The sequence below is a fragment of the Oncorhynchus keta genome, chromosome 34 (genome assembly GCF_023373465.1).
Source record: "Oncorhynchus keta strain PuntledgeMale-10-30-2019 chromosome 34, Oket_V2, whole genome shotgun sequence".
NCBI classification, from domain to species: domain Eukaryota; kingdom Metazoa; phylum Chordata; class Actinopteri; order Salmoniformes; family Salmonidae; genus Oncorhynchus; species Oncorhynchus keta.
The window spans coordinates 81,686,244-81,702,981 of NC_068454.1; the positions used below are offsets into that span (position 1 = coordinate 81,686,244).

Below are 16,738 nucleotides of genomic sequence, written 5' to 3' on the forward strand. Positions count from 1 at the left end.
TGTTGTCACATTAAGCTCAATGACTAGTCACATGAAAACGTGCTTTTGGAAAACATCACGTGTTCACATGTAGAACTCCATGTGGTTTTTCTGTCAGGGATATCACATCCAAATGAACTTCAATGCTGAGGAGGAGGGAGGAGGAGGGGGGAGGAGGAGGGGGAGGAGGAGGGGGAGGGAGGAGGAGGAGGGGAGGGAGGGGGAGGGGAGGGAGGGGGAGGGAGGAGGAGGGAGGAGGAGGGAGGGGAGAGGGAGGGAGGAGGGGGAGGAGGAGGAGGGAGGAGGAGGGGGGAGGAGGAGGAGGGTGGAGGAGGGGGAGGGGGGAGGAGGGGGGAGGGGGGAGGGGGATGGAGGAGGAGGGGGAGGAGAGAAAGGTCATTGTGGTAGTCTTAGTCTTCTGATACCACACTACTGTTCAGTCATTAACTACCCTCGTGTATGTCCCCTCCCTCCCAGCCCCCAAGCCACTTACAGTATATGACTGGATGGTTAATGGGGCTAACAGTTCTTATCTGGGGCACTGATATCATTAACTACCCTTGTGTATGTCCTTCCCCACAACCCGTAATAGTCCTTACCTGGGATAGTATGCAGTGTAGTTCATGTAGAGCTGAGTGCTAGCTGGGTAGTAGGCGTGTCCAGGTCCTAGGGGGCGGGGACTCAGCAGCACCTGCCCAATGGGAGGGAAGAGGCCGGCAGCCTCTGCCGGCATGATGGAAGGGATGGGTGGGAAGGAGTAGGAGGGAGGAGACAGACCTGGGGAGGGGGGATTGTGGGTGGGGGGGGGTAGTTAGACAACACGCCAAGGCAAGGACACGGAAAGGACACATGCCCAACACGGCACACAGAGAACTAGAGATCCCCTGGTCCCATCTAAAGATGGCTGCTGTAAGCAGACTACAGTGTGCTTCCCAGTCGTCTACAATGTGACATGGTCCGGTCGTAGTTTGTTTCTAGGTGAGTCTTCTGCAACAACGACCCTCCTCAATGAACACCTTTAGTTTCTACAGACGTGTGTTTGGACTTGACTCCTGACCCCACTAATGACCTCAATATTATATCACCATGACTGTTTTACATTTGAGTCATTTAGCAGACGCTCTCATCCAGAGAGACTTACAGTGTTGAGTGCACACATTTTCATACTGGTCCCCGGTCGGAATCAAAACCCACAACCCTGGAATTGCAAGTGCCATGCTCTCCCAACTGAGCTACACGGGACTACACACCAGAGCTCAATGACTAGACATCACCATCACTACACACCAGAGCTCAATGACTAGACATCACCATCACTACACACCAGAGCTCAATGACTAGACATCACCATCACTACACACCAGAGCTCAATCACTAGACATCACCATCACTACACACCAGAGCTCAATGACTAGACATCACCATCACTACACACCAGAGCTCAATGACTAGACATCACCATCACTACACACCAGAGCTCAATCACTAGACATCTCCATCACTACACACCAGAGCTCAATCACTAGACATCTCCATCACTACACACCAGAGCTCAATCACTAGACATCTCCATCACTACACACCAGAGCTCAATGACTAGACATCACCATCACTACACACCAGAGCTCAATGACTAGACATCACCATCACTACACACCAGAGCTCAATGACTAGACATCACCATCACTACACACCAGAGCTCAATGACTAGACATCACCATCACTACACACCAGAGCTCAATCACTAGACATCACCATCACTACACACCAGAGCTCAATCACAACATCTCCATCACTACACACCAGAGCTCAATCACTAGACATCTCCATCACTACACACCAGAGCTCAATCACTAGACATCTCCATCACTACACACAGAGCTCAATGACTAGACATCTCATCACAGAGCTCAATGACTAGACATCACACCAGAGCTCAATGACTAGACATCACCATCACTACACACCAGAGCTCAATGACTAGACATCACCATCACTACACACCAGAGCTCAATGACTAGACATCACCATCACTACACACCAGAGCTCAATGACTAGACATCACCATCACTACACACCAGAGCTCAATGACTAGACATCACCATCACTACACACCAGAGCTCAATGACTAGACATCACCATCACTACACACCAGAGCTCAATGACTAGACATCACCATCACTACACACCAGAGCTCAATCACTAGACATCTCACTACCATCACTCCATCACTACACACCAGAGCTCAATCACTAGACATCTCCATCACTACACACCAGAGCTCAATCACTAGACATCTCCATCACTACACACCAGAGCTCAATGACTAGACATCACCATCACTACACACCAGAGCTCAATCACTAGACATCTCCATCACTACACACCAGAGCTCAATGACTAGACATCACCATCACTACACACCAGAGCTCAATCACTAGACATCTCCATCACTACACACCAGAGCTCAATGACTAGACATCACCATCACTACACACCAGAGCTCAATGACTAGACATCTCCATCACTACACACCAGAGCTCAATCACTAGACATCACCATCACTACACACCAGAGCTCAATCACTAGACATCAGCTCCATCACTACACACCAGAGCTCAATGACTAGACATCACCATCACTACACACCAGAGCTCAATCACTAGACATCTCCATCACTACACACCAGAGCTCAATCACTAGACATCACCATCACTACACACCAGAGCTCAATCACTAGACATCTCCATCACTACACACCAGAGCTCAATCACTAGACATCTCCATCACTACACACCAGAGCTCAATGACTAGACATCTCCATCACTACACACCAGAGCTCAATGACTAGACATCACCATCACTACACACCAGAGCTCAATCACTAGACATCTCCATCACTACACACCAGAGCTCAATCACTAGACATCACCATCACTACACACCAGAGCTCAATCACTAGACATCTCCATCACTACACACCAGAGCTCAATGACTAGACATCACCATCACTACACACCAGAGCTCAATCACTAGACATCTCCATCACTACACACCAGAGCTCAATCACTAGACATCTCCATCACTACACAGCTCAATCACTAGACATCTCCATCACTACACACCCAGAGCTCAATCACTAGACATCACCATCACTAGACATCTCCAATCACATCCATCACTACACACCAGAGCTCAATCACTAGACATCACCATCACTACACACCAGAGCTCAATCACTAGACATCTCCATCACTACACACCAGAGCTCAATCACTAGACATCTCCATCACTACACACCAGAGCTCAATCACTAGACATCTCCATCACTACACACCAGAGCTCAATCACTAGACATCTCCATCACTACACACCAGAGCTCAATCACTAGACATCTCCATCACTACACACCAGAGCTCAATCACTAGACATCACCATCACTACACACCAGAGCTCAATCACTAGACATCTCCATCACTACACACCAGAGCTCAATCACTAGACATCTCCATCACTACACACCAGAGCTCAATCACTAGACATCTCCATCACTACACACCAGAGCTCAATCACTAGACATCACCATCACTAAACACCAGTGCTCAATGACTAGACATCTCCATCACTACACACCAGAGCTCAATGACTAGACATCACCATCACTACACACCAGAGCTCAATGACTAGACATCACCATCACTACACACCAGAGCTCAATCACTAGACATCACCATCACTACACACCAGAGCTCAATCACTAGACATCACCGTCACTACACACCAGAGCTCAATCACTAGACATCACCATCACTACACACCAGAGCTCAATCACTAGACATCTCCATCACTACACACCAGAGCTCAATGACTAGACATCACCATCACTACACACCAGAGCTCAATGACTAGACATCTCCATCACTACACACCAGAGCTCAATCACTAGACATCACCATCACTACACACCAGAGCTCAATGACTAGACATCACCATCACTACACACCAGAGCTCAATGACTAGACATCTCCATCACTACACACCAGAGCTCAATGACTAGACATCACCATCACTACACACCAGAGCTCAATGACTAGACATCACCATCACTACACACCAGAGCTCAATCACTAGACATCACCATCACTACACACCAGTGCTCAATGACTAGACATCTCCATCACTACACACCAGAGCTCAATGACTAGACATCACCATCACTACACACCAGAGCTCAATCACTAGACATCTCCATCACTACACACCAGAGCTCAATCACTAGACATCTCCATCACTACACACCAGAGCTCAATCACTAGACATCTCCATCACTACACACCAGAGCTCAATCACTAGACATCACCATCACTACACACCAGAGCTCAATGACTAGACATCACCATCACTACACACCAGAGCTCAATGACTAGACATCACCATCACTACACACCAGAGCTCAATCACTAGACATCTCCATCACTACACACCAGAGCTCAATGACTAGACATCACCATCACTACACACCAGAGCTCAATGACTAGACATCACCATCACTACACACCAGAGCTCAATCACTAGACATCACCATCACTACACACCAGAGCTCAATCACTAGACATCACCATCACTACACACCAGAGCTCAATCACTAGACATCACCATCACTACACACCAGAGCTCAATCACTAGACATCTCCATCACGACACACCAGAGCTCAATGACTAGACATCGCCATCACTACACACCAGAGCTCAATGACTAGACATCTCCATCACTACACACCAGAGCTCAATCACTAGACATCACCATCACTACACACCAGAGCTCAATGACTAGACATCACCATCACTACACACCAGAGCTCAATGACTAGACATCTCCATCACTACACACCAGCTCAGCTCCACCCAACTCTTCCACAGCCCCACTGACACTCCGACTGGAAGACTCAAGCCCAATCCTAAATCAATCCTGAGTCCCTACCTTCAAGTCACTTTTGTAATATTGCTTACACACCTAATCAATACTTCCAGCACATTGGGATCCATTTGGAATTGGGCAAGAGGCCTCACACATGCCAAGCACACATAAACCATTGGAACACACTGTTTTTAATCAGAGTGTGTGAAGAAGATGTTTACATTGAACAGTCAATGAACTACAGATTTCTCCCCGCATGCAAATTCACCAAAATCACACAGAATATTCCCAAACCACAAGGGGTAACACAAACAAACATACACACTCACACCCCAGGTTCCTACCCCTCTGGTCAGGTCAGACGCTCCTACCCTCCCAGAGTTCTAGATCAGAGAGAACCCAGACAGAAAAGAAGACAGGGGGCAAGATTTAACCTCTGACCTCTATCCCCTCACCCTTTCCTGCCCCCTGGTCTGTGGCAGCCCACCTACCCTGCGGTCCCGAAGCGCCCAGCTCCCAGCAGCACTTACGTCTGGACTTACATGGCGGCGGGCTGAGCCCTGTCCCACTCCTGGTCCGGTGTGTGTGTGAATGTGTGTGTGTGAGAGGGAGCCTCCCATCAACACCAGACCCATCTCTTCAGCGCTACAGGGGAACACCTCCACATAGCGGCTGTTAACCCCTCGCTTGCCAGCCTGGCCCGGACCAGACATCACCTGCTTGTGGACCCGCTGGGAGGCAGAGAAAGCCCGCTCTGCTGAACACATCTGGATGAAACAGTCCCCTGACGGACGACCCTATGGAGATACACACACAAAGCAGGGTAGCTTTACTATCAGTATGCATAGTGTGTGTGTGTGTGTGCGTGAGCAGGCTTATATAGTGTGTCAACCAACCTACCTGTTGGTTGACCACCATGTGTACTCCGTGTGGTCTGATGTCGTGTGTGTATTCTCCTAGGAAGGCCAGTATGTCCTCTATGGTGGCGGTGTAGGGCAGCCCCCTCAGCCTGAGGCAGTCCCTCACACCACCAGGAGAGGGCAACAGAGACACAGAGGGCAACATTGACACCAGGGGGCTGGAGCCACGGGGATCAGAGGGGCTGACGTGTACCTGTTCAACACCTACACACAGAGAGAGTTATACGGTTAGATGGTTATAAGTGCTGGTTCAGCAACAACACACACACATAAACAAGCATATTCTCTCTGGAGTTCCTGGTTTTAATCTGGCAGGGGTATTCCGATTAAGTGTGTGTAGATGTGTGTGTGTCTGTATTGAAAAGGTGTGTGTGTGTTTGTGTGTTGACAGTAGGGATCTGGCTGGTTGCCAACAGGATATCACAATGTTTACCGTCCTGGAGAAGAACTGTAACCCAGCCCCCTCAGGGTCACTCACTACCACTGAACTCTGACCTCTTGACCTCTCACCTTCAGACATCTAAAACCACGAGAACATTAAAACCTGTACTGTGTAGGAGTCTAAAACCACTAGAACATTTAAACCTGTACTGTGTAGGAGTCTAAACCACTAGAACATATAAACCTGTACTGTGTAGGAGTCTAAAACCACTAGAACATTTAAACCTGTACTGTGTAGGAGTCTAAAACCACTAGAACATATAAACCTGTACTGTGTAGGAGTCTAAAACCCCTAGAACATTTAAACCTGTACTGTGAAGGAGTCTAAAACCACTAGAACATATACACCTGTACTGTGAAGGAGTCTAAAACCACTAGAACATTTAAACCTGTACTGTGAAGGAGTCTAAAACCACTAGAACATATAAACCTGTACTGTGAAGGAGTCTCAAACCACTAGAACATTTAAACCTGTACTGTGTAAGAGTCTAAAACCACTAGAACATTTAAACCTGTACTGTGTAAGAGTCTAAAACCACTAGAACATATAAACCTGTACTGTGAAGGAGTCTAAAACCACTAGAACATTTAAACCTGTACTGTGTAGGAGTCTAAAACCACTAGAACATATAAACCTGTACTGTGTAGGAGTCTAAAACCACTAGAACATATAAACCTGTACTGTGTAGGAGTCTAAAACCACTAGAACATATAAACATGTACTGTGTAGGAGTCTAAAACCACTAGAACATATAAACCTGTACTGTGTAGGAGTCTAAAACCACTAGAACATATAAACCTGTACTGTGTAGGAGTCTAAAACCACTAGAACATATAAACCTGTACTGTGTAGGAGTCTAAAACCACTAGAACATATAAACCTGTACTGTGTAGGAGTCTAAAACCACTAGAACATATAAACCTGTACTGTGTAGGAGTCTAAAACCACTAGAACATATAAACCTGTACTGTGTAGGAGTCTAAAACCACTAGAACATATAAACCTGTACTGTGTAGGAGTCTAAAACCACTAGAACATATAAACATGTACTGTGTAGGAGTCTAAAACCACTAGAACATATAAACCTGTACTGTGTAGGAGTCTAAAACCACTAGAACATATAAACCTGTATTGTGTAGGAGTCTAAAACCACTAGAACATTTAAACCTGTACTGTGTAGGAGTCTAAGTGCATGGGAATGTTACTACACTGAGAGCTGAGACACCTGCTTATCAATGAATAGGGCTATTAAGACTATGAGAGGTGAGGTGAGGTGAGGTGTGTGTGTGTGTGTGTGTGTGTGTGTGTGTGTGTGTGTGTGTGTGTGTGTGTGTGTGTGTGTGTGTGTGTGTGTGTGTGTGTGTGTGTGTGTGTGTGTGTGTGTGTGTGTGTGTGTGTGTGTATGTGTGTGTGTGTGTGTGTTATTAGAGGGTAATCTTTCACAGACCAGAGCATTTAAGTGTTTACTCAACAAACCTCCCATTAACCAGAACGCCAGGCAATGAGGAGGATAGCAAACACACACACACACACACAGACAGACACACGTGCACGCGAACACACAGCTTTAACAGACAGCACTCCCCCTCTTCATGCCACAGACACACACACACACACGCACACAGACACACACAGCCACACACACACACAGCCACACACACAGACACACACACACACGCAAACACAGCCACAAACACACACAGACTCACACACACAGACACACACACAAACACACAGACACACACACAGACACACACAGACACACACTCGCTCATCCAGTTGTTAATTAGAGTAAATGCCCGTGTTCTATTGAAGCTCTGTGTCACACCCTTAAACCTTTAAATCCTCTGCTTAGGTTTCCTACAGAAACCCCCACCAGGACTATACCAACACACACACGAACCAACACACACACATGCATGCACACTCCCTACCTCTCTCTTTCTACCTGTTGCACCTTAGCAGACAGACAAACACACCCCTCCTCCGACACACAGACATACCTGTCGCACCTTAACAGACAGACAAACCCTCCCCCTCTACATACCTGTCGCACCTTAACAGACAGACAAACCCTCCCCCTCTTCATACCTGTTACACCTTAACAGACAGACAAACCCTCCCCCTCGACCTTAACAGACAGACAAACCCTCCCCCTCTTCATACCTGTTGCTTCATACCTGTCGCACCTTAACAGACAGACAAACCCTCCCCCTCTTCATACCTGTTGCACCTTAACAGACAGACAAACCCTCCCCCTCTTCATACCTGTTGCACCTTAACAGACAGACAAACCCTCCCCTCTTCATACCTGTTACACCTTAACAGACAGACAAACCCTCCCCCTCTTCATACCTGTTGCACCTTAACAGACAGACAAACCCTCCCCCTCTTCATACCTGTTGCACCTTAACAGACAGACAAACCCTCCCCCTCTTCATACCTGTTGCACCTTAACAGACAGACAAACCCTCCCCCTCTTCATACCTGTTGCACCTTAACAGACAGACAAACCCTCCCCCTCTTCATACCTGTTGCACCTTAACAGACAGACAAACCCTCCCCCTCTTCATACCTGTTGCACCTTAACAGACAGACAAGCCCTCCCCTCTTCATACCTGTTACACCTTAACAGACAGAGAAACCCTCCCCTCTTCTTTAACAGATACCTCTTCATACCTTAACAGACAGACAAACCCTCCCCCTCTTCATACCTGTTGCACCTTAACAGACAGACAAACCCTCCCCCTCTTCATACCTGTTGCACCTTAACAGACAGACAAACCCTCCCCCTCTTCATACCTGTTAACAGACAGCACCTTAACAGACAGACAAACCCTCCCCCTCTTCATACCTGTTGCACCTTAACAGACAAACAAACCCTCCCCCTCTTCATACCTGTTACACCTTAACAGACAGACAAACCCTCCCCCTCTTCATACCTGTTACACCTTAACAGACAGACAAACCCTCCCCCTCTTCATACCTGTTGCACCTTAACAGACAAACAAACCCTCCCCCTCTTCATACATGTTACACCTTAACAGACAGACAAACCCTCCCCCCTCTTCATACCTGTTACACCTTAACAGACAGACAAACCCTCCCCCTCTTCATACCTGTTACACCTTAACAGACAGACAAACCCTCCCCCTCTTCATACCTGTTACCCTTAACAGACAGACAAACCCTCCCCCTCTTCATACCTGTTACACCTTAACAGACAGACAACCCCCCCCTCTTCATACCTGTTGCACCTTAACAGACAGACAAACCCTCCCCCTCTTCATACCTGTTACACCTTAACAGACAGACAAACCCTCCCCCTCTTCATACCTGTTGCACCTTAACAGACAGACAAACCCTCCCCCTCTTCATACCTGTTACACCTTAACAGACAGACAAACCCTCCCCCTCTTCATACCTGTTACACCTTAACAGACAGACAAACCCTCCCCTCTTCATACCTGTTGCACCTTAACAGACAGACAAACCCTCCCCTCTTCATACCTGTTGCACCTTAACAGACAGACAAACCCTCCCCTCTTCATACCTGTTACACCTTAACAGACAGACAAACCCCCCCCACTTCATACCTGTTACACCTTAACAGACAGACAAACCCTCCCCCTCTTCATACCTGTTACACCTTAACAGACAGACAAACCCCTCCCCCCTGTTCACCTTAACAGACAGACAAACCCTCCCCCTCTTCATACCTGTTGCACCTTAACAGACAGACAAACCCTCCCCCTTCAACCTGTTACACCTTAACAGACAGACAAACCCCCTCCCCTGTTCTTCATACCTGTTACACCTTAACAGACAGACAAACCCTCCCCCTCTTCATACCTGTTACACCTTAACAGACAGACAAACCCTCCCCCTCTTCATACCTGTTACACCTTAACAGACAGACAAACCCTCCCCCTCTTCATACCTGTTACACCTTAACAGACAGACAAACCCTCCCCCTCTTCATACCTGTTACACCTTAACAGACAGACAACCCCTCCCCCTCTTCATACCTGTTGCACCTCAGCGGCGGTGCTCTTGAACAGCTCAATGTATCTCTTTCCCAGGATGTCTTTGTGCTTCCTGAGAGCGCACTGAGCATGCTCCTCACTGGCGAATAGGACAAAGGCGTCGCCTGTCGGCCTTCCATCAGGGAAACGCACAAATAGGATGCCATCCTTGTCACCACTGACAGGACACGCCTCTTTAGGCCCCTCCCCTTGGGAGAAGAAGGCCAGCACCTGGTCAGGTGTGGCGGTGAAGGGAAGACCTCTCATCCTGACAATCACCTGGTCCTCTCGAGACAGAAACAATGCCACCTCACTGGAGGTACCGCCTGCTATCTTAAGGAAGTCTTCTCCTGTTGCCTTGTACACCTGCAGCAGAAAAGACATGGCATTAACTCCTGCTCTTTGTGCTCCAGCTGTTATTTACAGGTTATGTTTACTTATTTACTGGTGTTGTTAGTATCTGAGCCACACCATAGATAGTTAGTAAAAGGTTGATAACAGGTTATTAACAGGTCACCTCTATGTATCGTGGTTATTGGTAGGGTTAGTAAAAGGTTGATAACAGGTTATTAACAGGTCACCTCTATGTACCGTTGGTTAGTGTTAGGGTTAGTAAAAGGTTGATAACAGGTTATTAACAGGTCACCTCTATGTATCGTGGTTATTGGTAGGGTTAGTAAAAGGTTGATAACAGGTTATTAACAGGTCACCTCTATGTACCGTTGGTTAGTGTTAGGGTTAGTTAAAGGTTGAAAATAGGTTATTAACAGGTTACCTCTATGTATCGTTGGTTAGTGTTAGGGTTAGTAAAAGGTTGATTATAGGTTATTAACAGGTCACCTCTATGTATCGTTGGTTAGTGGTAGGGTTAGTAAAAGGTTGATTATAGGTTATTAACAGGTTACCTCTATGTATCGTTGGTTAGTGGTAGGGTTAGTAAAAGGTTGATTATAGGTTATTAACAGGTTACCTCTATGTACCGTTGGTTAGGGTTAGTAATAGGTTAGTAATAGGTTATTAACAGGTTACCTCTATGTACCATTGGTTAGGGTCAGTAATAGGTTATTAACAGGTTACCTCTATGTACCGTTGGTTAGGGTCAGTAATAGGTTATTAACAGGTTACCTCTATGTACCGTTGGTTAGGGTTAGGGTTAGTAATAGGTTATTAACAGGTTACCTCTATGTACCATTGGTTAGGGTTAGGGTCAGTAATAGGTTATTAACAGGTTATGTCTATGTATCGTTGGTGAGGGTTAGTAATAGGTTGATAATAGGTTATTAACAGATGACCTCTATGTACCATTGGTTAGGGTTAGGGTCAGTAATAGGTTATTAACAGGTTATGTCTATGTATCGTTGGTGAGGGTTAGTAATAGGTTGATAATAGGTTATTAACAGATGACCTCTATGTATCGATGGTTAGGGTGAGGGTTAGTAATAGGTTGATAATAGGTTATTAACAGATGACCTCTATGTATCTGTTGCCCATGTGGTGTTTGTGTCTCTGCAGGGCCATGTCTCTGTGCTCTTCACTGATGAAGCGGACCATAGCCTCTCCGTTCCTCCGACCCTGGGCGTTCAGACACAACGCAGCACCACCTCTGGACAACACATATAAAAACAATTTCAATACACTACACACCATCATAACAGAAATGAGTCAAACACAACACACCACTAGACAATGAACACACATACTTGGCAATGTTGAGTCCTCTGAAGAAGCGAGCGATGTCCTGGTCAGATGACTGCCACGGCAACCCCCTCGCTCTGATCACTGTGTTGTCACACACACGCTCCATCTTACTGCTACACACATGCGCGCACACAGACACACACACACCAGTTAGCATCAAACCACTCACACGCTCCATCCAACTATGTAAGAACACCAATGAATAGTGTCTTATCATCTACCTTACTGCTAATCTATCTTAACGAGTCTAGTTACCAAGTGCCACTTTCAAACTTCTCAGTGACTCTCTCTGGGTTTGAGAATGTGTGACCTACAACAAACAGAAGACCAGAGCAGAAGTCAAAGATAAGCAACAACGACAACATTGTGAGAAAAGTCAGAGTTTGTGTAAGTTAGTGTGTCACTCACATAAGGGTTCCAATAGCAGGGCTAGAACGATGTTGGCCATGGTCTGGACCTGCAGTGCTGCTGTGACCGGTGACAACATGGCCGTTGGATCCAACATGGCCGTCGGATCCAACACAGCCGTTGGATCCAGTACGGTCGGCGGCTCCAATATGGCTACTGGCTCCACAGTTACACTGAGAGCTGAGGAAACTGTGGTCAAGGAGAAAACTACAGGAGAGGAGCAAGCAAGGTGTGTGTGCATGTGTGTTAGTCCTGCTTCCTGGTAGGTGTGTAGGGCTGGTCCTGTTGGCTCAACACACAGCATGTTCCTCTTGGAGCTACAGTGAGACACGTCAATTGTGTCTCTATTTGCATTTCAAAACCTCTAGTCCCACAGCCAACACCCTGAGGCCTGCAGACACTTCCCCATGGGAGTGTGTCAGTATCACACACACTTTAGTGCTCTCTCTCTCTCTCTCACAACCACGCACACGTGTTGAGCACAGCACACACACACACATGCACTAACAGCATGAAGCTACACTACAGAAGCAGGGTTCATGCAAAGCTGTAAAATGAACCAAGTGTCATTGCTGTGAGTGTCATTGCTGTGAGTGTCTTTGCTGTGAGTGTCATTGCTGTGAGTGTCTTTGCTGTGAGTGTCTTTGCTGTGTCTTTGCTGTGAGTGTCTTTGCTGTGAGTGTCATTGCTGTGAGTGTCATTGCTGTGAGTGTCATTGCTGTGAGTGTCATTGCTGTGAGTGTCATTGCTGTGAGTGTCATTGCTGTGAATGTCATTGCTGTGAGTGTCATTGCTGTGAATGTCATTGCTGTGAGTGTCATTGCTGTGAGTGTCATTGCTGTGAGTGTCATTGCTGTGAATGTCTTTGCTGTGAGTGTCATTGCTGTGAGTGTCATTGCTGTGAGTGTCATTGCTGTGAGTGTCATTGCTGTGAGTGTCTTTGCTGTGAGTGTCATTGCTGTGAGTGTCAGTGCTGTGTGTCATTGCTGTGAGTGTCATTGCTGTGAGTGTCATTGCTGTGAGTGTCAGTGCTGTGTGTGTCATTGCTGTGAGTGTCTTTGCTGTGTTTCTCAGTTGTAAGGATACATTCTGCCATGTACTGCACCTCCAGGCTCTTGGTGTCTGCAGACGGGAAGTGCTTCCTGAACTCTTTCCTCAGGTCAAAAAAGGAGTTGAAACATTCTGGCAGTGCCAGGTTCTGCCGAGGAAGACAACTGCAGACATTACACACTGGACGTCAATTCAACGTCTATTCCAAGTTGGTTCAGCGTAATTCTATTGAAATGACGTGGAGACAACGTTGATTCAACCAGTGTGTGCCCAGTGGGTAAAGTCACATACATTAACCCAGGGGACCTGAATGTGGCATGTGCTTGGATCACCAGTGTTTGAGTCTTGCACGGACCAAATATACTGTAGTATGTTCCTTTAAAAACGTTCTGACCATATTATTATTGATTGAACAGTAGAGAGGAGGAAGAGAACATGTGCAGCCAACCATTGACAGATGTTAGGTGTTGGGTCGTATCAGGAGCTATGCTGTCTGTTTACTACCCTCATATACATATTTACTCATGTCAATAAAGTTAGGTTCCCCATGGGTCTGTACATCATACTAGATGTGAGGGGGGACTCAAGATGTAATAGGAAAATGGTGTGTGTGTGTGTGTGTGTGTGTGTGTGTGTGTGTGTGTGTGTGTGTGTGTGTGTGTGTGTGTGTGTGTGTGTGTGTGTGTGTGTGTGCGCGTTCATGTTCAAACAAAGCCAAGAGAATATGTCAAGACAACCTCCCATTTCAACATCATGTAGAGCAGGATCTTGACAAAACATTTGACATAACACATGTCTTCATGGTTCTCTGAACACCAAACGCTTCTGCTGGAGGTAATTGTGCTTCCCGCCCTGCCAGCCTGTACCCTTACCTTGCCCGCAGCTTCGGGGTGGAGAACCTGGCGAATGTGGAGCTGCCCGTCCGTACACACACACACTGACGTGCCCGCGCCTAAGCTGTTCACCTCATTGGTCAATCTCAGATGGAACTGTTTAAAACATAGGAAGAGAACAGCTACAATGTAAACTCTTGAAATCAAGATCAGATAATACATCTGTAATAAACAATTACAGAACAACTCACTGGTAATATTGAAAATCCACTAACATTTTATTGGTTAAAAGTGTGATCATTATTCTGGTGATGATGTATAACAATGCAGCCATTTATAATCTCATTATTCAGCAAGCGGCATAACATTGACCACAGTATACAATTTCATCCAATGAGTTATAACTGTTTCCTACTGACTAATAAACAACCTATTAATGCTGTTTATAGACTATTTAAACTGAGTCTACCTTAAAGGAAAGTATTACCATGAAGACAAAATATTTACAAAAACATCCAAATATAGGCTTACAAATTACTGCTTGTGATAAAACAATTTGAAAGGTTTGTTGTTACTTTCAAGTGGCTGGAAACAATTTGTGGGGTAATGTCATCGATGTTTGTGTGTGTATGTCTGTCTATTGTCTTTTGTCTATGTATGGTTTATATTTTTGGTTTCAGAGAACAAGCACTTTAATTGCTGCTAAGCCTCATTATGCAAATTGGGTGGTCATTTGCATTCCTAAGCTCTAAAGATCCACACCTCCTCATCACTCAATGGACTTTTATAAATGTCCCTCAGGCTGTCAAGTAAAATGCCATCAAATATATAGGGATCAAAAACGATGATTCATTATTAGCCAATTATAATTAGATATCCCAGGATCAAGGCCTAAATAAACAATCAATTGTTATAAAACTCCAATCAATGCATCGGTGCCCCTGATTTCAAGTGAATGGATGGTAATATGATGAGTTCAAAAATGTATTTCATAAAAAATCACGAGACAACAGATACCGTCTGTACCTGGTTTATGGCGTTCTCCAAGCCTGTGACTGTAGAGACAGACTCCTGGCTGTCCTCTCTCTCCCCCAGACAATCTTCTGTAAGGTCTGAGTGCTCAGGCCTTATTAACACCTCATTCACCTTTCCCAACTGGACCAGAGAGAAAACACACACACTTCAGTACATTTAAAATAACAATGTGTACACTTAAAAAACACACTTTAATATGCAGAATGGAGTAGCCGATTATGGCACACTTATGATCAGTTTTGTCATTAGACCTCATAAACATTTACATTTAAGTCATTTAGCAGACGCTCTTATCCAGAGCGACTTACAAATTGGATAAACAAAAGAAAGATAGTGTATTTTAAACCAAATAGGGCACATTGACGCAGAGAGCATTCTGGTTATGTTGGATGAATACTTTGTCTTTCTATAGATGACCTCATCTAGCTCCTCCTGAAAAAAGAATAATAGTCATATTCTCTTAATCTTAACGAAGAAAGGAAAATGTTTTAAAGATTACCTTTTTGTTCTTCAGGTCCACGAGCTGCCACACCAACTGCTCGAGCTCCGTCTCGTCCGAACCCAAGAGGTCTCCGCTCGCGCCAGATGTGGTCGTGAACAACACCGCCAGGTAGTCTACCTGAGCCGTCATTTTCAGGATAAATACAAAAAGAAAATACTCTAATTACACCCAAAGAAATGGAAAATAACCTACAGCTACACCCCAGAACAGTATAGAACCCAAAGAATCCAGCCAAACACACACAGACACCTATGCGCAAAGGTGTGCTCAGCAACTCCAGAAATTTTTAGTTGTTTCTTGATTGCTTGATAATCTATGCAAAATCCCAGGCACACCTCATCGCAGTGTAATGGCTGAATGTTCCCTTTTTGTGATGCACCTACCTGTGTGCGCTGCGGACCACGTGACCCAGGTAGCGACCTGCATGGGGCGTATTCATTACGCCTATTCTGTTGCATAGCGCTTCTTAAACGGAAGCAAACGGGACGAAACGGAGAAGGGTTTACCTGCATTTGTCCAAACTCTTGTTTCCTCTGTTTGCTTCCGTTTGGTTCTTAACCTGTTAACGGTTTCGGTAATGAATATACACCTTCTCTTTCTGAGTGCTGTCCTCATTGGTGCTTTCAAACAGGGACGTGGCACGGCATCGCGACAAACCCATCGGTCCAATCTGAACAACATACATGAGAATAAAACAATCTCATATAATAGCCTACAAACTGATCTTTGCCTAGTTTTTATCTCTATTCATGAGTAGACGAGTTCATAGGCTATTTCCAAATGCTACGCTTGGAAAATATAGGCTGCAGTGGGAAATTTTATTGAAAACAATGTAATGTAACATAATGTTGTTTTATGTTACTGCTGAGAAAATATTGAGACCAGCCAATCGTGGCAAATCAGTGAAATCATTACAATAAAGTTTATA

The 16,738-nt window shown here is 45.7% G+C and overlaps 1 protein-coding gene across 1 annotated transcript in view; it reads right to left on the bottom strand.

Moving 5' to 3' along the window:
* The window catches only part of esrp1 (epithelial splicing regulatory protein 1), a 23,174-nt gene extending 6,983 nt beyond the window's left edge, over window positions 1-16,191 (bottom strand). The window contains 14 exon segments of the mRNA XM_052495575.1: window positions 579-756; window positions 5,440-5,463; window positions 5,499-5,694; window positions 5,798-5,982; window positions 5,985-6,021; window positions 10,288-10,650; window positions 11,755-11,887; window positions 11,985-12,095; window positions 12,238-12,292; window positions 12,391-12,570; window positions 13,477-13,588; window positions 14,313-14,429; window positions 15,300-15,428; window positions 15,808-16,191. Of these exon segments, the coding sequence (XP_052351535.1) occupies window positions 579-756; window positions 5,440-5,463; window positions 5,499-5,694; window positions 5,798-5,982; window positions 5,985-6,021; window positions 10,288-10,650; window positions 11,755-11,887; window positions 11,985-12,095; window positions 12,238-12,292; window positions 12,391-12,570; window positions 13,477-13,588; window positions 14,313-14,429; window positions 15,300-15,428; window positions 15,808-15,939 (1,952 nt within the window). The 5' untranslated portion in view covers window positions 15,940-16,191.
* Window positions 16,192-16,738: the final 547 nt, after the last annotated feature.